The 23,255-nt window shown below is 34.3% G+C and overlaps 1 protein-coding gene across 1 annotated transcript in view; it reads left to right on the forward strand.

The window, feature by feature from the left end:
• Positions 1–12,394: 12,394 nt before the first annotated feature.
• LOC124541022 overlaps positions 12,395–23,255 on the forward strand; it is a 52,255-nt gene continuing 41,394 nt past the window's right edge. Inside the window, exon 1 of the mRNA XM_047118797.1 lies at positions 12,395–12,654. Within this exon, the coding sequence (XP_046974753.1) occupies positions 12,590–12,654 (65 nt within the window). The 5' untranslated portion in view covers positions 12,395–12,589. The remainder of the gene's footprint in view (positions 12,655–23,255) is intronic.

Raw genomic sequence — 23,255 nt, forward strand, 5'->3', positions numbered from 1 at the left:
GTATTGCTACAATATGTAGAATTTATGATTAGGGTTGCCATTTTTAAAATTACAAAAAACAAGTCAAAAGTAAAATAATTTTTTTCCAATTATTATATTGCTAAATCAATCCCTAAGCAGTTTTATACGTTTGCATTAAAATATTATTACATAATTTTACGATTGACATCGGATTTTACAGTACTAAGAAAGGATTCGTTATTGTTTTATATTTTTATTAACGGAAGTGCTTGTAAGTATCTATCTATACTAAAAATTAAAAGAGGTAATATTTGTTTATACTATTAATAAAAATCCATGGTAGAAAGCTACATTATTCCTTATTATATGTATGTGTATCGTATCATTTGTTTTATTAATAACTACTAACTAGCGACCCAGCTCCGCACGGTTGCAGTTCTAATACTAAACATACTGCTGTCTCTTGCAATGTTCACAGTTTTTCAGTTATTTTCTACAATATTGTGAATGTATTATACATATAAAACCTTCCTCTTGAATCACTCCATCTATTAGAAAAAATCACATCAAAATCCGTCGCATAAGTCTAAAGATTTAAGCATACATACACGGGACACAAAGCGGTAAGCGACTTTGTTTTATAGTATGTAATGACCACCTTTGTAACTAAGATTTTATCTTATATGTTGTATAAGAAATTATTCAAGTAAGCTGTACGGCTCAGAATTCAATTACATACTTTAAATATAGATAGATAGGTTCTTTTATTTTCAATTCCGAATCTCTAAGTCATCGTCTAGATTGCCTAGACTGCATTTGGAGTTGGACTTCAGCCAGATGTTAGTTCGATGAACTATCTTTGTTTGTTTTTTTTTGCATCGCAATCTTAGATGCATTGCGGATTGGCGAAGTATTTTAATGTTTTAAGCGTTAAAAAGAGTTTGTTAAAAAAAGTTTGTATTAGTTTTATCACTTAATTGGAGTTGCTGGCAAAATTGTTTTTCATATTATAAATACGAAAGTAACTCTCACTGTCTTTTTGTCGTATTTTGATGAGATTTGAACTGCAAAGTACATAGCACTCGGGCGGCAATTAGATCTTAATAAATAATTATGAATGTTTGTTCCATACGTTCCTAAACTTGATGAGTTGATAACTTTAGTAAGTTGTAATGTTCACCAAAGTTCCAGATAAAAATAAACTGATTGTTTCTTTGTGTGTGTGTGTCCTTCAATGTAAACTTTATTTGTAGACACCATAGTTTATTTATATGTAGTTGTTTCATTTCCTTAGTGTGTGTGACAGATACGCTTGACACTACTTGAACGTTATGAAATTCAGCAGCACATGACCACTAGTAAAGTACTATGGTACTATGGTACTTTACTAGTGTGCGTGTGCTGGTGGTCTGTCATTGGTCAGTCTTTGGAAGCGTTCTCAGTTTTGACATCATTCTATCACACAAAGCCAGCTTAAGCAAAAGGTACCTTATCATTATCATTACATAGTATAAACTAAAGTCCCTTACCGCTGTCTGTTCCAATGTATGCTCGGATCTTTAAAATTGCGCAACGGATTTTAAATATTTGACAGATTAATTTAAGAGAAAACTTTATGTGTATAACACATGCACAATAAAGTAGAGAAAGACTAATAGTTTTAGAGGTTTCTAAAATAATGTCGTTAATAAGTCTATCAGATTACAAATGCTGACTGAACCCTACGAGATATACCAAAATAATGTACCACAGTATTTAACACATTAAAGAGGTCTTCAAAAATATCCGCCTCGGTATGTCTAAATCTTAAGGATAACCCACAATAACGTTTAAACGTTTCGAAGCAATTTTAAGCAATACAGCAATTATGCTTATTTAATTAAGAACATATTTTCGAAGATATTACAAATTTTACGCAACTTACAATGGACATATGGTTTGGTTATCTAAAGAATGAAAAATTGTAAACGTAAGACATTCTGAAGTATATTTAATATCAGCATTGCACCCGAGCGGAACCGGGGTAGGTCACTAGTATTATTATAAATATAAACGGCATGCATCTCATTATACGTCATAATAAGGGTAAACATCCATAACAAATAACTTTTATAGCTTTGATAAATAACACGTGTGAAGACTTACATCGCTTTATTTTTGTTTTTACGATTTTCTTATATCGGGAATACTCCGTTAGTTCATCATTTATACTTCACTAGTAGTAGCTTACGGTTTCCTTCGCAATTTAGGGTGTTGGTTGTCATGTGTTAGGCAAAAAAGTACCCTATGCCTATTTCTTGGAGTTCAAGTTTGCGAATTTTATTAAATTCGGTTCAGCGGTTTAGTAGTGAAAAAGCGATAGGCAGATAGAGTTACTTTCACATTTATAATATTGATATAGATTAATTATTCAACGAAACTGGCAACATTTTAAAAAGTTTATTTTTATTAATATAATGATGTAATGTTTAAATAGGCAGGAACACAATAAAAAAAGAATAAAATAATAAATACAAATCATATAATATACCAAAGACACGGGCAAGATTTTCATCGAGATTTATATTATATTATAAAGTTTTCTGCTGGGCCAAAATTTTGAGAGTTTTCTTCAGTATAGACTAAACATACATAGGTACAGTTCGATATTAAGCATTACTTATCACCCATAGCTTATATTGTCCACGCCGTAGAAATATAAAAATTATGGACGTTAAGATATTAATTGCATGAAAATTACATAGCTATTGTACAAATCAAGACCACGTGGAATGATGACAAGATCATTAGCTGGGTTTGCCCGTTGCATCGCAATTCCAATTCCATCAATGGACAAAAATATAACCAGTCCTGTCAATGCAGGCAGTAATAGTATACATGGGGTTGCATAAAGCAAAACCACATTCTAAAAGCTTTGATTTCTATCTTTTGATAACAGTATCAGCCCTTTTAAAGTTGGGACACTTCTACGAATTTATAAAGTCTATGGAACGTTTTTCCGAATCAGTTTCGACCGGACCATTGTGTTAGTAGAACAGGAAAATATAAGGCGACTATCGACTTACAGCGTCTATTGCGGTGATGACTTCCTATGCTAAAAAAATGCATAATACCCAAGCTTGCTCTAAGGCCAATCTCCAACCTTCCAATATTGGTTTCGCTTATGAATTGTGTAAAGTCAAATAAACCAACGTGTTCATGTAATAATGAAAAACCTTGGCCACATTTGCCAAACAGCGTCGGAATATCGAACAATAGTCAAGGTTCGGAATTAGTAACGCCGATGAAGTTTTTGAAACAATAATCAAATATTTCGTCATGTTTTTAATTGAAAGAATGTATTTTTAGTGTTCCTTACTCGAATGGTAAAAACGGGATCCTTCCGTACTAATACTTCACTGTTTATCCGTCCGCTATAACAACATATTAAAAACAAAATAAAATAAATATTTAAGGATACCATACGACAAACGCGGTCTGTTTTGGTGTTTTATAGATACACTTCGTGCACGAATCCCACTCGCACATGGCCGGTTTTTAAAACCATTTTAGTATTTGCGTCTCGATTTGTTTAGTAAGCTTTTCTGAGTTGAAAAAATCAATATATATTTGATTCGAGTAGGCTTTAACAAGCATTTTGGAATCGCCATTTAACAAACTATATTTTTAAAATTAAAATTTTAGAAAATAAATTTAATTTGTATTAGAAATTAATGGTTTGTTAGTGAAGGGTTTTGTGCATGCTCATGTGAGTAGGTACCACCCAGTCATCATCACAGTCATTGATCATCAGCACTGTTGTTGTTTTTCGGTTTAGCCAGTGAAGCTACGGGCTCAAAGGACTTATCACTTTAGTTTCCGAAGTTGCCTTGGAAGTGTTAATATTTCTTCCCACGCCAATGTCTTCCTCATCTTATCATATCTATCGTCGACATCATAAAATTGTATATCGGAATGTTTTTCATATTTGTTTGTTTGTATAATTATATAATTAAAATAACGCGATTTATACGCAGTGCCGTAAATAGCTTTTTCTGCGCCCTGTGCGAGCTTCTATAACTGCGCCCTATTTAAGCAGACCCTTTGCCTGTTTTACTGTCTCACTCACTAAAACTTAAACGCAGGTTCACTACTGCAAACGCGCTGCCCATTAACGATAAACACTAAACACAAATACGCTCGTGCGCTGCCAAAAAAATGAGCGCGATGTATGTTTTTAATGATACTAGCGTGTAAGTACGTTTGTATTGGAATCAAGTACTAGGGGCTCAGCGGAATCTCAACAAGAGCAAACCGAAAAAACAATAGTCCTGTCCAGTAGGTCAATTCTTGCGCCCCCGAGAGTCTACGGCGCCCTGTGCCTGGGCACCGGTGGCACCACCCTATTTACGCCACTGTTTATATGAATGTATTATATATAACAAATATACTCTTACAGAAGCGTCTCTCTCCATGCTATAGCGATCAGTGTGCGTTGTGCATCAGTGAGGCTCTTGATTAAAACATAGAAGAAGCTCTTGGATTAAGTCAACAAAAAATAAAAACAAAAGAGGTTATATTTTTTTGTAGCAAACGGGTATTTCTTATGCGTTGCCGGCCTTCAAAAGCCTACCCTTTTTTTTTCACGGTTCCCAAGTTAAATCGTTTCGGAAAAACCGCCAACGAGAGTTTAAAAAGTTTTTAATTTAACGCGGAGAAGGCGTATTCGTGAGTGAATATATCTACACTCAACTTCGAATGTGTCATCTGCCCTTCAATTTAAAAGCGAATCACAAGCGCCATGCCAAATGTTACAGGAAAGAAGCGAACTGAGTTGACTGAATCATCGCGCAGTATACGTTAAAACTTCAGATAAATTTCTTTATAATAACCGCCTGTGACAGTTCTTACACAATAAACATTAGTCTATACTGAAATAGTTTGCAGAAGATTTCGTAAAGGTGTCTTATTAAGAAAAAATTTAAATTGAATTATTATTTCATAATTTTTTCAAACCATACGAACTGTAAAAGCAGTCAAAAGTTTTCATAAGCTTTACAATACTCAGAATTACGTTACACTAATATACTGACAGTATTTTTTATTATATTTATCTATGCATATAATAAAATTGGAGTGTCTGTTTGTAATATTAAAATAGCCATAAAATAGCCAGTACACATACCAAAATAATATTTTTTACAATTTTTGTCTAACTGTCTGTCTGTCTATTTGTTCCCGTTAAGCTCTGGAACGGCTGAACTGATTTTGACTGGACTTTCACCGGCTGATAACTGATATAATAAGGAGTCACTTAGGACGCAATAATATTTTTTGTTAAATTCAAACGCGTACAAGGTCGTACAGCTGGTTTATTAATATACTGACTGACAGGCAGATAACTCGGGGATATAGTATTTTATTAATTGAAGATTTATAATGAAATAATTAATCGTTAAGCTTCGAATTCATCGAGCTTCATCTGAAAACTTAAAATATACTACATATTTCACGCATACTATAATTAAAATTACGTTCCCGGAGTAAGCGTTCTGAAAGAAATGTCAGTTGACGCGTTAACTCGAAAACAGCTCGCGCCTCTCATGGGACTCGAGATAGTGGTCGACCATAGAACGGTACCAACAAATACCTACCATTACATTCCAATATACGACAAGTTCTAATACCCTATGATAAGTGCTTTTCCGGTGCTAGAAGCTTGTGTACGCTAATTGGCCTTCCAAGACCAACAGCAACAATAATACTGACTAGTATTGTTGTATCGTATCGTATAGCCAGTGTAACTACAGGTACATGGGACATAACATTAGTTACCAAACAATCGCGACGTAAGTTCTTGTTAATATTTCTTTTAGAGCCAATGTTTATTGGCCAAGGTGATTTACCAATATTGGGCCAAGCTCCCGTCCAACTATCAGTTTTATATAAAAACAGTATTTCTCGATAATGGTGCTTTCTATACAATTATGTTATAGATTTGTTCTATTCTGGTTTTAAAAATAAGTGTAATATGAAATTCACGTGTTATATTGGTTGTGTGTTGTCGTTGTAGTAGAGGTGGCTGTTTTTTATGACCCCATTGCCTAAGTAAATAAATAAAAAAAAATCCGAAAGTCTATCCTATTACTGTTCGAAATTTAAATCAATGAAACAAAATTTGAATAGATAATATTCTAAAAGACAATGCATGATACAAGAGATTTTATTTATATTAAATATAATAATTATTAAGGAAGGGCTAAATTGGGAGATTCACATTTTTTTTATTTTTAGGCACTTCCTTCACGTCACGTGCCTATGGATGAATCAATGTGGTATAAAAAAAGATCGTTGTATCAACATTGGCCAATTCCGACCAGTGTTTGTTTTGAACGGAATTTGAATATGGAGCGTTTTGTTTCGTTTTTCATTAGGATATGCAAGATCAAAGAGATTACAGCCAATCATTTTTTTGTTTCGTCATTTCTGATTGAAAAACAGAATGGTTTTAAGATGTGTATCATTTTAGGAGCTATTGTATAGTGAATAAAAATTTGTAAGCTTAAAGCATAATTATCTGGTTGACCGAGCTTCAAGTTAAAACCGCAAATTCTCATCTAAATATATAATTTGAACTAAATCGTTGAATTGCTTCTGAGGTTATACGAAAAATATTTGTATACATACATTATTATGTTTAGTACGACACAACATAGATGTAGCATAAGCAAATTCAATAAAACCGATTACTGCCAATTTATACAACCAATAATAATAGCTCCCTATCGCGCCATTCGACGCTATTCGTCGCTATAGAGTCTCGCGTCAGTTCAACCTGAGTAAGAAAGTGCATGTAAATCGACTTGTCAAATTGACGAATATATTAGGTCATGTTATATTACAATTTTGTTTAAAGATCATATACACGTAAGAAATAAATACTGATAATTTGAGATAGCGCACTTAATTCGGATGTGATCAGTTTCACGAATTTTTATATGCTCGATGCTACATCTAAGTTGTATCGTACTATAGTTGTCCATGTTTATCCAAAAATTGCTCACTCAGGCGTTTTTTTTAATTTTGGTATGTGTAGTGGATTATACGAGAGCAAATCTACGCGGGCAACACTGTAACAAATTATATTTATACAGATTAAAAGCTAAATGTCAAATTTACGCGCCCTTTTTGAACTATAATGGCGGCAATAATTTACAAAGATGTAACGCGGATTATAATTCAGCCTAATTATGAAGATCCTATATTTTGTTTCCTCATTCCTATTAAATGTCGCACTGGCAATGTGCCAAGCCATTTTGATCGTTACATCACAGATGCAGCACGGTCTATGCGGTCTGTAAAAAGTATAATTATTAATATTTTATAAAAAAAAATAATGTGGGTGTAAAAATGTCATCTTAACGAATAGCTGCAAGTTCAAGAAAATCTTAAGAGTGTGCTTAATTTAAAGTTTTAAAAAATACATTGGTAGAAAAAGCATATTATTCGATACAAGATTTTATAGATGATAAAAAAGCGTGGAGTTAATACCTGCTGACTTCCAAGCAGGATATACTAATTTAAATTGTATTTAACTAACACGACTTTGTATTTTTAAATGTTAAAAAAGAGTAACTAATGAGTTTCTTGCCGGTTCTTCTCGGTAGAATCTGCTTTGCGAAACGGTGGTAGCGCCACTTAAATGTAAAATGACGATTCAAAAGTGCTTGTAAAAGACTACTTGAATAAATTTTATTTTGATTTTAAAATTTATCTCGTTCTTCGTAAAGAAAATGATCTTGTAGAAACCTGTATGTCTCTTAATTTCAATGAAATTCTGCCACATGTGTATGCACCAATTCGTATTGGAACAATAAATTATATCCAAAAATATTTTTTCCTCTTTATCTGTTTAATAGAAAGCGTATGGACGCTTTGTAAATAAACTTTTAATGTCAAACTATTGTCATAATAACTGACTGACAGGCGTCTGTCGTGCTATGAGGTGATATAAAAATAACTAACTAACGAAAATAATTAGACAGATTGTCATGCAATTTTGGTAATATGATAACTAATTGTCTGGGTCAACTTCACATATGAAACAGTAACATATATAATAAAATAGTATATACATTATATAATACTTTTGAATGCAGAAAAATATCTTATTTCCAAGGAAATATACGAAAACAAGTCCAGCTAACATCATTCGAAGTTATAAATATTTGGAATAGTTAATTCACGTAGCGATTTGACTTCGTCACACTTGCTCGTTATTAATAAATAGAAATGATTGGTGGTAGGGCTTTGTGCAAGCCCGTCTGGGTAGGTACCACCCACTCATCAGTTATTCTACCGCCAAATAACAGTACTCAGTATTGTTGTGTTCCGGTTTGAAGGGTAAGTGAGCCAGTGTAACTACAGGCACAAGGGACATAACATCTTAGTTCCCAAGGTTGGTAGCACATTGACGATGTAAGGAATAGTTAATATTTCTTACAGCTTCATTGTTTATAGGTGATGGTGACCACTTACCATCAGGTGGCCTATATGCTCGTCCGCCACCATTAAAAAACATGATATTTTTCATAAATGCGACGTGGATTACGAATCGCGTCGACCATCTCACAATATATCTGTGGTTCTGACAAACGATCGCACTGTTATTGGTAACGTGCCAAGCGATCGCTTGCCACGTCAAAACTTTTATGACGTCACATTTTTTTGAATACAACCGCTTCCTTAAACTTTATATTCGATTGAAATAAATCTATAATAAGAATAATAATATGAGACAACATCACATACATTACTCTGATCCCAATGTAAGTAGCTGAAGCACTTGTGTTATGGGAATCAGAAGTAACGACGGTACCACAAACACCCAGACCCGAGACGACATAGAAAGCTAATGGTAATCTACATGGGCTCGGCCGGGAATCGAACCCGGGACCTCAGAGTGGCGTACCCATGAAAACCGGTGTACACACCACTCGACCATGGAGGTCGTCGACATCTACATATATAGATACATATATACTTTTAGATGACGAATGAAAGAACTATTGATCAAGGAAACTCAAAAATTTTATATTTAACAATGCCTTACATTAAAAAAAGTAGCCTGTACAGCCTGTAAATTTCCCACTCTAATGGCCTCCTCTCCCATTAAGGAGAGGGTTTGAAACATATTCCACCATGCTGTTCCAATGCGGGTTGGTGGATGCCTTACATATCGTAACAAAACGAAGACAACTATAGCGCGATTTAAAATCCTACTAATGCCATCTATTAATGACAACTAATAAAAATAATTTGATTAACATAAACATGAACATATACATTAGATCCTGCCCATGACTTCGGTAGCGTTTTAGGGGTTTGTGATCCTTGGAGTTCAAACTTGCTTTATTACAAATTTCATCAAAATCAATTCAGTAGTTTGATCGTGTAAAAACAAGAGATATACAGAGTTTCGCATTTATGATATAAGTATAAATTGTATGTAAAATAAAACCATGAAACTTGTATATGATTAAAATTTTGGCAAAGAGTAACTACTGTATTTATTTTAAATTCACTTCTTTTGCGAATATCCTTCCACCAGGAAGACCCATGATACGAACTTTTTTTCTTGACAAAACTAGATATTTCGTTCATTATTAATAAAAAATTGTGGGATACAGTGAAAACAACTTTTAAATAGGTCAAATGTAATTGAAAACACTATAGTAGCATTGTTCTATTCCAACGTGTAACATACATGATTAAATTTGTATTTTTTTTGCTATCCTTACTCTTCGTCGTCTCACGCACACAGATACATCTCGTATTTACAAGCGTCACTTACTCGTACATATGCACGCGATTAATACTTTAGTGTGGAGGGCGCGCCTTTGCGTATAAACGGCTGTATTGCAAGAAGCAATTAAGCTTTCAAAAACTAGCTTAGATATCATCATCATCGTCATCATCATCAGCCCATGTTCGTCCACTGCTGGACATAGGCCTCTCCAATTGCACGCCAATGTAGTCGTTCTTCGGCTTCTTAGATATAACAATTTAGTACAAATTATATACACCAAATATTTTGACTTTGTATAAGTATTTACAGCCAGTAATATTTTCTTAGTATTAATATGTTTGCTTTGAAGGGTCAGTAAACCAGTATAACTACAGGCTCGAAATATATAACATACTAGTTCTAAATGTTGATTTTTTATGCTAAAGGCTGGTGGATGGCGGTCACCACCGTCCATAGACAATGCCGCTGTAAGAAATATTTACCGTTCCTTACATCGCCAATGCGGCACCAACTTTGGGAATTAAGATGTTAGTGTCTGTAAATGAGTGGATGGTACCTACCCAGGCACAAAGCCTTACCACCAAGTAATGGCGCATAGGTGGTGTGAGGAATGCCTAATATTTCATATAGCGGCAAAGTTAATGGTGTTGTTGACCACTAATCATCTGGTGTATAAAAAAGAGTTTCTTTCCAAAAAGTTTTCATTACAGAAAGTAGTTTATCACATTAACACTTCGATAGTAACCGTAGCTCCGTAACGAATATAGATCGGTCGACTCAGACACAAATCTCTTCGTTTATTTATGTTATAGCTAAGGCAAGAGCCCTTTTGATTTTATTATGCATCTGTGAATCTATTTTAAATATTTACATTGAAAGCGATTTTGTAATGAATAATAATTTAAATATTTTTTTCTTTAATATTCTTGCATATCTGAGATTAATTTACTAGCAGTTTTGTTTTTTATTAAATTAATTTTTCCAAAAAATACTCTGTCTATGAACGAATTAGCTTTTCCTGTATATTATTTATTGAATGTGAAACAGACACAAGACACAAGACACAAGAAACACAACTCTTTTGGATAATTAAATGATGAGAATAAAAGTTATTAAAAAAATTAAAATAATTACAAAAAAGGGCGCCTTGAGGGAGCATAATGGTTTTCCTTAAAATAAGACAATATTTTATGTGCAATTCAACAGAAAACGGTTTACGCTATTAGTATATAATATTTGTCCTTGAAGTCAGAGCTGCCCTCTAGGAATGTCATGTATAACTTAGTTAAACAATAAGCTATTTGACTGAAATGCATTTTTATTTAGTGGTTTTTGAATAATTTAAGTATTATGTTCAACTTTCGTTAGTATTTTTAAACTCATAATATACACTGATTACAATAATTCACAGTTTATTTTTCGCATTGTCAAATAGCCTCGCTTAACATGCTAATGTATATGAGAGCAAGATGCTTAATGCTATGTAGTGCCACAATTTGGTTTATAGTTGATTTCAAATACGTTGAAGTTATTTAATTAAGTATTAATTTATGTAAGTATGAAATAATCAAACAAATAATTGATATTGGGTTTTGTGCACTCCTGCAGGGGGTGTAATCCAATTATCTGAGGACCTCAACAGCTGCTCACGTAGTCGAGACAGATGTTTATACAATGTTGGACTAATAATATACATCGGACTATTGACAATAATGTTCACTTCTTAATGTAATGTAATGCTTGTGTCTGTTACAATATGGGCAAATGCGCCCAGTGGGAGAACTTAGGGACATATGTGTTTTTTTCGTGGGATATGATTATTAAGAGTTGGATTATTTATTAGGCGGGTTACAGGTTTAATTCCAGCATATATTAGAAGGATTTAAATAGATCGTTACCATGTTATTTATCAACGAAGATTTGCGATATATCATTACATAGTATAAAACAAAGCCGCTTACAGCTGTCTGTCCGTATGTTTGCTTAGATCTTTAAAACTACGCAACGGATTTTGATGCGGTTTTTTTAATAGATAGAGTGTTTCAAGGGGAAGGTTTTCGTATAATACATGGGCAATATAGCAAAGAAACACTGATCATTTTAAAAGTCTAATGTGATATCGTAAATAAAGAAATTCTGTAGTTTATTTAGTATCAGTATTGCACAGGGTCGCTAGTAATGTATAATATATCAAAATAGGGTTTTTTTTAATATTTAATTATTTTTGTGTTACAAATATAGCGTAAAAACAAAATAAATGTCACACCATAAATAATCACGCACTCGCAGACGGACAACGAAAATAAAACGAACGCCCGCTGCATTCTCGCGATGCAGCGTTTTTTTTTTAAGCTTCTAAATTTGAACGTGGCCACGCGCCAGTATCGGCGCGTGCGCTCCCCAACGCGCATTACTGTTATAAAATAATCATTTTAAATATTGTTCCTTTTTTTTTTCTGTGGCAACATTTTTCCGGTAAATATCGTTTACCTTTTTCGAAGATATTACAAATATCTCCTGTTTTAGCGTGTTTTGTTTTTGTGATTAACAAATTAAATTGAATATTAGTATTTAGGTTTATTTAATTATATTTTTTGTGTTGATCCAGTAGATTATTTTTAAACGTACGAAATAAGTTTACATTAAAAATGTTTTATAGAACCCAAGCATAGAGTCCTGTGTCGGCCAGAGCGTTCCAAATTTAAACTAGTGCTGTTTCATGTATAAATAAAGAACTAAGTGATGAGTTGAGTGGCAAACGTTTCGTGTTCCATGTTCAAACTGCGGACATAGACAATTATATAGATTCTAAGTGAAAAAGTTTTTATGGTTTAAAAAAAAATGGGGAAGAAGAAAAAGCCTAACGGAAAGAAGGGCGCGAATAGATTCTTTCGCTGGATAAGAAGGTATTTATAAATGAGAAAATTAAAAAAGTAATGATAATATGACAGTGACATTAACAAACATAACAGATAATGCATGATTTTTTTTCACTTTGTTGAATGTTTTTTTTTAATCTGTATAATTAATGAGAGTGACTAATATAAAATATTGTTAAATTTAACGTGCGTTTGTTGTATACAATAACAACAGCCTGTAAATTTCCCACTGTTGTGCTAAGGCCTCCTCTCCCTTTGAGGAGGGGGTTTGCAACATATTCCACCACGCTGTTCCAATGCGGGTTGGTGGAATACACATGTGGCAGAATTTCGATGAAATTAGACACATGCTGGTTTCCTCACGATGTTTTCCTTCACCGCTGAGCACGAGATGAATTATAAAGACAAATTAAGCACATGAATATTCAGTCGTGCTTGCCTGGCTTTGAACCCACAATCATCGGTTAAGAAGCACGCGTTTTAACCACTGGGCCATCTCATCTCGTTTGGTGTTGTATCTTTCTTTGGTGGTGTTTTATCTATTTATGAATAAATTGACTTGTGTCATAATGTCAGGTTAGGCAACATAACAAACCAAATTTATGGATTGCAAATTGGTGGTGATCGCACTTAACTCTCGACAACGTCTAAGTACATCGACTCGGCATTTGTCTTTGTTAAGTAGTCTTGAGTATTGCCCTCTCGCCACAAATAAAAGCCAAAATAAAAAGAAAGTTGAGTGGTCTTGGTGTGTTTAGTCTTCTTCAGATTCTGTATTTATCAGCTTGTCTACCGGTATGCTAATAAACCAGTCATCTATACTAATATTATAAATGCGAAAGTATGTCTGTCTGTGGCTGTCTCCCAGCTAAACCTTTATTTGGTGGTAGGGCTTTGTGCAAGCCCGCCTGGGTAGGTACCACCCACAGCTCTAAACAACAGTACGCAGTATTGTTGTGTGCCGGCTTGAAGGGTGAGTGAGCCAGTGTAACTACAGACACAAGGGACATAACATCTTAGTTCCCAAGGTTGGTGGCGCATTGAATATGTAAGGAATAGTTAATATTTCTTACAGCGTCATTGTCTATGGGTGATGGTGACCACTTACCATCAGGTGGCCCATATACTCGTCTATCAACTTATTTCATAAAAAAAACCAATGCAATTACGATGGAATTTCTTGAAATCCAGAGAAAGGATATACTTAGGTTATTTGTGCCTAGCAGATGAAGAATTAAAACGCAAGGGAAGATTGTGACCCGCAAAACAACAACAACAACAGCCTGTTAATTCCCACTGCTGGGCTAAAGGCCTCCTCTCCCTTTGAGGAGAAGGTTTGGAACATATTCCACGACGCTGTTCCAATGCGGGTTGGTGGAATACACATGTGGCAGAATTTCTATGAAATTTGTCACATGCAGGTTTCCTCACGATATTTTCCTTCACCGCTGAGCACGAGATCAATTATAAAGACAAATTAAGCACATGAATCAGCGGTGCTTGCCTGGGTTTGAACCCGCAATCATCGGTTAAGATGCATGCGTTCTAACAACTGGCCATCTCGACTCATTAAACGGGAGAAAAATTAGTAAGGAGCAGTACATCTATTGCATTATCTGACACTTAAAGAGTGACACTATCTTAGTACGCTTGGCTTCAGCGAAGTATGGAATGGCGGCGACTGGATAAGCCTCAGAAAGCCATCATGACGTAATATACCTATAACAAAGTCGCTTAACACTTTCTGTCCCTATATGTACTTACATCTGTAGAATATTTAGAAAATTAGACAACGGCTCTTGATGCATGATGTTTTTTTTAATTCATAAATTGAGTCAAGAGTAAGGTTTTTATATATGATATATGCACAATATAGTAGAGAAACCCTGATAATTTGAGAGGTTTCTATAGGAGACCTTAGCCCAGCAGTGGGAATTTACAGGCTGTTGTTGTTGTTGTTGGGTGATAATTCATAGCGAATAAGAGGTTCTGCTTATAATAAACAATAAAAATAAAATACCATTTATTCCAGCAATAGTATTTTATAGATAACAAAAAAGCGTGGAATTAATACCTGTTGTCCAGGCAGGAAATATTAATTTAAATAATTGTATTGAACTAACATGACTTTGTATTTTTTTATTGTTGCAAAAGTAATATAAGTAAATTAAGTGAAGCTACCACTGGTTCGGAAAGTAGATTCTACCGAGAAGAACCGGCAAGAAACTCAGTAGTTACTCTTTTTCATCATTTAAAAAATACAATCAAATTAGTTGAACACAATTATATAATATGTATGTAATGTATCATGCCTGGAAGTCAACAGGTATTAATTCCACGCTTTTTTATCATCTACAAAAATATTGATTTGTTTATTTGTTTTTTTAAACGGAAAAACCGACATTATGAATAAAAAAATGACTAATGTAACAGTGACATAGTAGGTTTGCTGATATATAATTAATTCTAGAACTTTCTGTCGGACTTTCTAAATACCATCCACATAATTTCCTTCGGAAGACATTATACGGTACGACCAGTTTATATGTATACATAAGGTTGTCTATTTACAGTATATATATGTTTAGTATATTTGTATACTATATGATGGTATGTCGCGGTTCGTTACGGGTAATCTAGCTGAGTATTGCGCCTTTTTGTGTTTAAAAAAAATGTGGCAGTTCGATGAAATTAGACACAAGCAGGTTTCCTCACGATGTTTTCCTTCACCGCCGAGCACGAGATAAATAAACACAAATTAAGCACATATGTATAGTGGTGCTTGTCTGGGTTTGAACCCGAAATAATCGATTAAGATGCACGCGTTCTAACCACTGGTTTTTTGTGTTTAAACATTGGCAACCTTCAGCAAGGTACACGAACCCCATCCCCTCCCAGGGGTGTGTACCTTGCTGTATGGTGCGATAAGATGAAATGGGGAATATCCGGCAGATTAAAGGAGTTTTTATATGTTATTTTTTTTTTCAATATAATGCGCTATATAAAGATTAAAAAATAAGAGAAAATGCATCGAATATGACGCGGAATAATTGGACTAGTTCGGTAGTCGAATCCCAATTTAAGAAAATAATGCTATTGATTTATAGAGGAAGTCGCATCGAGCTTTAATAGGACTAATTTATAAAATGTCTTGCTTATAGATTAGCTATTGTTTCTGTTACAAAAAAAATATTATTTTTTTTTAAGTTAGTAGTAGTAATTTTTAAAGTTGCATTTTTGCTCATCAAACAAAAAACGTAAAGACCAAAAATGGTTCACTTTTCAACTGACTTCAAAAAGGAGGAGGTTATCAATTCGTCTGTATTTTTTTTTTTTATGTTTGTTACCATTTTTTTTGTTTGAAAGGTAGTGCTTCCCGTGGGGTCCCATTTTTTTTTTAATTTTTTTTCCGATGATGGTATCCGTATGAAAACGACATAAGTCTTAAATTTGCATTATGTATATGCGCGACAAATAGGTGAATAACTGAAAATCACGTTAACCAATTTTGATAATTCTTTTTTTATTATAAAATATATACTTCAAGGGTAGTTTGGTGAAAGTTTGGTTAGGTTCTGAGCATAGGATCCATGGCAAAGTAACGGAACGGAAGGGAACGGTACTATTCTGAGGAGCGCGTTAGCGATACTCGGTCGAAACTTTTATTTAGAGGTTATTTGGATATTTGAGTCACCTTCCGTAATGTGGTTATGTTTATGTAATTATCATAGTCGAATATTATAATCAACTAGCTACCCACCCCGGCTTCGCACGGGTGCAATACTGAAAACCCTACAGTATATCTATCAAAGACAATACGAGAATACTTTAACAAATATGTTTTTTACAAATTACCTTTTACACAATAATATACTGGATCAATCAAGGGGCTCGTATCGCTTCTTTCTTTTGATTGTTGGGGCAAGGGCACCGTAGCTGACACCGGCTCCAAATATACCAATAATTATAACTACATTATATAATCGTAAATCGACTTTTAAGTAGTCTAATATTTTTCATTTCATTTTACCTAGGAGGACTCTAAAAAATATGTAAAATATGCAATTATTTTTATTATTTTTTAGTGCATTTTTATTTGTTTTAATAAGTATAGTGTTTTGTTTGAAGTCGGTTTTTCTTTTTGTTAAAATTTTATTTATACATTATGCAAAGAGTCGAGATGGCCCAGTGGTTAGAACGTGTGCATCTTAACCGATGATTGCGGGTTCAAACCCAGGCAAGCACCGCTGGTTCATGTGCTTAATTTGTCTTTATAATTCATCTCGTACTCGGCGGTGAAGGAAAACATCGTGAGGAAACCTGCATGTGACAAATTTCATAGAAATTCTGCCACATGTGTATTCCACCAACCCGCATTGGAACAGCGTGGTGGAATATGTTCCAAACCTTCTCCAAGGGAGAGGAGGCCTTTAGCCCAGCAGTGAAAATTTACAGGCTGATGTTGGGTTAAAAGTGGTTTAGTAGTTTTTACAAATTGGCTGTTAATTTGGCTGTTTTATTTACAATTATTAATTACAAACATTTTCATCATAAACGCTTCGCTTATGATAAAATGAATGAAATACAAAATGGCCGCTTTTATTCTTAGACGCCAAAACAAATCCAGCCTAATTCCTTAATTGGCTCAACTGTTTATTCGATTAGACGTGTTAGTCTATACATTAGTGAGTATTTAATATTATGTGAAGAAAAACTAGAATGTATGTTGCATAATATATGTATATACATATATAATAAACTTATGTTTACTAAAAGCCGCAAATCGTCTGATATTTTAGCTCCAAACAGCTGTGGTTCAGTGGTTCGTATTATAGTGTTCTGGTTTGAAGGTAGAGTGATCCATATCTCTACAGACAAGGAGAGATATTGGTCGCCAACGTTGGCGGCGGTATTGGCGATGTAAGGATTGGTTGATATTTCTTACAACACCAATGTCATTGGTGGTAGTGACCAATCACGTGGTCAATTTGATCTTTTACACACACATCTATACATATAATAAAATTGGAGTGTCTGTTTGTAATAATTATTACAATTATATGTAAGTGTCCACGATACATATATTTAAATAACATTTTATTCAATTTTTTTGTCTGTTGTCTCTATGTTTTGGCTAATCTCTGAAACTGTTGGATCGATTTTGACTGCTGATGTGCAGCTGATGTAGTAGAGTAACTGATGAACTGGTAGAATATCTGATGAGTGGGTGGTACCTACCCAGGCGAGCTTGCACAAAGCCCTACCACCAAAAGGAATTAAACCAAGTTATGCACAATGCTATTTATAAATTCAAAAATGCGTTTCATCCTGTCCGTTAATGAAGCTAAATTGTTACTCTCACTTAGAGGTTAGTCTAAGTTCAAAGATCTCAGATGAGTGAGTCCGTGCACGTGAAATTTTCACGTTTGAAACGAGAAATCTTAAACAAATCTTAAATCAATACAAACTTTATTCAAGTAGGCTTTTACATGCACTTTTGAATCTTCATTTAACAATTAAGTGAAGCTAGCATCGGTCCGGTAAGTAGACTCTACCAAAACCAACCGGCATGAAACTCAGTAGTTACTCTTTTTCAATATTCAAAAATAAAAAAACGCTAGTTAAATATAATTACATAGAAATCCACAAGTATTAATTCCACGCTTTTTTATCGTCTTTATAATCTTGTACTGAATAATATGCCTTCTTTACCAAATGTTAGATGAATGTCTTACATACTTAAACATAAGCAGCAGCAAGATCTGCTGAAAATTTGTTAATTTACATATATGCCAGTTCTAATCGACAGTAGGTCTGTAGCACGTCCTAACCCTGGTCCCCGGTTTCCCGCCAGCATTCGGAAGATGTATTAGATTAGAAATGAAACAATGTCTATGACATAAGCGTGTAATTGACTATTGTAATGCATCCGGTCATTCAAAACGCGATTATCCGTTGTAGGGTCACCAGGCGACCGGGTGAAGCCGGACATTGCGTTGGTACGTGTCCGGGCAAATGCCGGCATGGAACGGTGTCCGCTTCTGTTAAGGTTATAATATTTAACTACACTATAGATAAATTGGTTTAATTAATTTTGAAGGGAAATAAAGTTTTTTGGTAAATGTATATAATAACCAGACTTTACGTAACACCCACCTCAATAGGCGACGCAGGGACCAAGGGAATCCCCCCTAGGTGTTGGAGGCCCGTATAGGCGGGCCGACCGTCACGGCGTCACGGTAGCATGCGTAAGCGATCCCGTGGGGCCCGCCGAAAAACTGGGAGGGTACCGCTGGTTGTTTAGTGGGTAAACCCGGCGTGCTTGGGCGCACTCGGCGTCCAGGGCTCCAGGGAGTCCCACACACTCCCCCCCACTTTCGTGGGGGAAGCGCGTAATTTTTCCAGCGAGAAAAATGAAAAAGGTTTTATATAAAAAAACAAAAAGTAAGGGTTTTGATAATGTCGATTTAAACTTACTGATCTGTCCTTAGTTGATTGCATTCTACCTCCAGGCTGTTTCAAATAACAAAAATATGATTATTTTATTACGCATGTAAGTTGAAATTATAATATATGTATATTCCGCTGAGTTTCTTTCGCCGGTCTTTCTCAGACCCGAAGTGTTAATTCCGAACCGGTGGTAGAGATTTTGTCTATCGATAAGCAAGTTTCATCACTTCTATGTTGAATGAAGATTTTTGTCTTTTGTCTTGTCCGGCGTATTGGTTGTAAAGCCTGGTTACCCTAATCGTAGCCAAGGGCTCGGTGGTATAAATTAGATTGATACTTTAATTTATGCGATAAGAATTTTATTTATGCTTTTATTTATTAAACATTTGAATTTTATTACCCCAAAATGAAGGTATGATTCGGTGTTTGTTCGATATATATGTATGTGTGCATTTTCGAAACTACTTAATCGAATGTTATTTTTTAATGAGCAAATAGGCAATCAAATAAGTGACCAACAACGCCCTTATGGCGCTGTAATTAATTAAGCATTCCTTACATCGCCAATGCGTTGACAAACTTGGGAACTAAGATGTTATGACCCTTGCGCCTTTTATACTAGCTCTCTCACCCTTCAAACTGGAACACAGCAATAATCCACCAAGTAAAATCATAATTATATATAGCTACAATTAATGAAGACTCCGTGGTTGGATTTTGTGTACACCGGTTTTCATGGGCAAGCCACTCCGAGGTCCCGGGTTTGATCGATTAATTTTCTATGTTGTCTTTGGTCTGGGTGTTTGTGGTGCCGTCGTTACTTCTGATTTTCCACTGCTTTAGCTACTTACATTGGGATCAGAGTAATGTATGTGATGTTGTCTTATATTTATTATTTAATAACTTAAATAAATAAATATTTTCTTATATTCAATAGTTATGTTAATATTAAGTGTTATGTTTTATGGAAATGCTACCCCTTGACCTCATTTAGTTTTCTGGCATTAAACCAACACACATTGTGAATCTGAGGCATTATAGTCCATAAATATAAAATTTGTTAACTTAACACAAATATCCGATCCAAACAACTTATATACCGTTCGCTCATACAAAATTATAGTGCCAGTATGACGTCATTAGTCGTTTAGCACACTAATTACGTCATACTGGTACTATATAGAGACAGACTAACTAACGAACAATCGTTTGTTAAAGGCACTTCGTTGAACAATGCGTTCATTAAATATAACAAATCTTTGAAAGAAAGAAAGAAATGTTTATTAAGACACGATGCAACAACAACAACAGCCTGTAAATTTCCCACTGCTGCGTTAATGCCTCCTCTTTCATTAACGAGAGGGTTTGGAACATATTCCACCACGCTATTCCAATGCGGGTTGGTGAAATACACATATGACAAATTTCTATTAAATTTTCCGGTTTCAGGTTTCCTCACGATGTTTTCCTTCACCATCGAGAACGAGATGAATTATAAACACAATTTAAGCACATGAATATTCAGTAGTGCTTGCCTGGGTTAGAACCCGCAATCATCGGTTAAGATGCACTCGTCCTAACTACTTGGCCATCACGCCTCTGAAGTTGAGATACGATACAATTATAAAAAGAACAAAAGTATAAAAACTTAAAAAAAAAGAAAAAAACATATCAACTAATTATAACTAGGTACTCACTAACTTAAACTAACTTAAACTACAAAAAAAGAAAAACAAGATAATGATGCGTAACATGTCCTAGAGGTCCATTCAGCTTCCAAGTTGGGTTCCAAGAAACCAACGCTGATTTTCAATGGTACCCTATGTGGTCGTGACGATAAGATTATATTTAATATAACTACTTAAACATACAATAACAATATACATTTTTAAATATTTTGCGTGTTATGATCTGAGTTTGCTTAAATATTGATTTTAGTGCCTGTGCATACGATAGAATAAGAGGGCATTGTTTGAATTACTAGTTAGTGGCTAACTAGTTGTGGCTTTCTGCTTGTCTCGAGTTATAGGATTTTGTCGTGAAAGAGAACCATGTTCGTGCTTGGAGTTACAGTTAGCTTCATACGATTTCATCAAATTTGGTTCAGATGTTTGGCCGTGAAAGAGCAACAGACAGACTGAATTACTTTTGCATTTATAATATAAGTATATTTATGCAGCTATATTTGACGTTTGAAAAGATGGCTGATATAGGTATTGGTGACTTACCAACTTGAGTAGTTCATTGGTAGCCTTGCTATTTTCAAAAGCCGTGATGGACCAGTGGTTGAAACGTACGTCCTACCATACGATAGCGGGTTGAAATCCTGACTGAATTTTCAAGATAAATGTTTGAAATTCATTTCGTACAAGTACTTGATGAACGAAAACATTGAAAGGAAACCTACACGTGTCTAATTTCAATGATATTCTGACACGTGTGTTTCCAACATTGGAGCAGCATTATAGAATATGTTCCAAACCGTCTCCTAAAAAGAGAAAGTGACATTTATTCCACTGTTTTCAATATATATGTTATACAAAGCTAACATATAAATAGAGTGTTTATTTATGACATAATGTTATCGATGTCGTTCAAGTGTTAACATAAGCCGATTACAATATAGGTAATCTTGTTTTTTTTATATCTCTGATATAAATATCCTTTTATCGACTACTGGCATTGAATTCAAATATTATATCATACTTATGTTACATATTATATTTGTTAACGTTTTCTAATATTACGCAAAAACCCAGATTGATATTTCCGTAATTTGATTCATTAGATTTAAGACAAAAGTGTTATGTTATATGTCTTAAGATATTTTTTACTATATGCCAAACAAATATACTTATAGTTTTGTTATTTTCCAACTTCGGTGAGTGAGCCAGTGAAACAGACTAGACAAGACAAGAGGCATAACATCTCAAGTTAGTTGGGCATTGACACAAGTATCATTACATAGTATAAAACAAAGTCGTTTACCGCTGTCTGTCCCTATGTATGCTTAGATCTTTAAATATACTCAACGGATTTTGATGCGGTTTTTTTAATAAATATATTGATTCGAGGGAAGGTTTACATGTATAATACATGCGCAATATAGTAGAGAAGAAATATGAACATTGTAAGACATTCTACAGTATATTTAGTATTAGCATTGCAACCATGCGAAGCCGGGGCAGGTCTAGTAGTCAATATTTCCAAAGCGCTAATGTCTCTGGGTGGTAATGACCTCACATCATCACGTGACACTAATTGTTTGTGTGTATTTGAATCCTTAAACAACAACGCAAATATGCAATACATTCTTACTTTATATCGCCTATATATGTCGCCATATTGAAAACCGCGAACGGATATAATATTTCTAGTGGGTTAACGATGTTTCTCGGTATCTAGAATAATTTTTCTAACAACAATGAGTTGAGAGCATGCTCTTAAACCCAGTGCTCTTTATACCTCTTATAGGTAAGATCAAGAACGAGATCATTATCCACTTGTCTGTTTCATCCCATTTCATCTTTCCTATCCATTGAATCTAACTCAACAACAATTGACCGAATTTAAGAAAATAGTTTTTACTGAAGTTACTACTTATTTAGCACTTTATATATTACCATCTTAGTATATCTATTACCTTTCCCACATTTCAAACTATTGTAAATGTTATCAAAAGAAGTTCAGTCGTGAATGCATATCACAGACTATGTAAAGGATTTTTACATTAATGGTTAAAATTATTATAGTATACTACATTTTACACAAAATATAAATTGACTTTTAAATACCACATTAATAAAAATAGAAGAATTAAATCCAAGGCAATTTGTATTTAATCCATATAACAATCCCAGCAATCGAGCTTAAACATTAAAAAGGCGTGTTAATCTTTAAATTAATCGTATATACAAAAGAACAATAAAATCGTACCGTTAAAAGAAATATATTAATTGTGTGAACACTAACAAAACGAAAGCATCTGGCAAAGTAAAATCATCACATAGAAAACTAAAGCACGTGCCAACGGTAATAAAAAAAACAGTCAGTGCGTCTGGGCTGTGTCCCCCCTTCTTTCACTTCCCTATAAGCTAGCCCATCAAACGAGGAAATTATCACGAGCAACGCATACATTGCCGTTGTAAACTATAACGAACGTTGAACGTTGATTTTAA

The sequence above is a fragment of the Vanessa cardui genome, chromosome 27, assembly GCF_905220365.1.
Source record: "Vanessa cardui chromosome 27, ilVanCard2.1, whole genome shotgun sequence".
In the NCBI taxonomy this organism is placed as follows: Eukaryota; Metazoa; Arthropoda; class Insecta; order Lepidoptera; family Nymphalidae; genus Vanessa; species Vanessa cardui.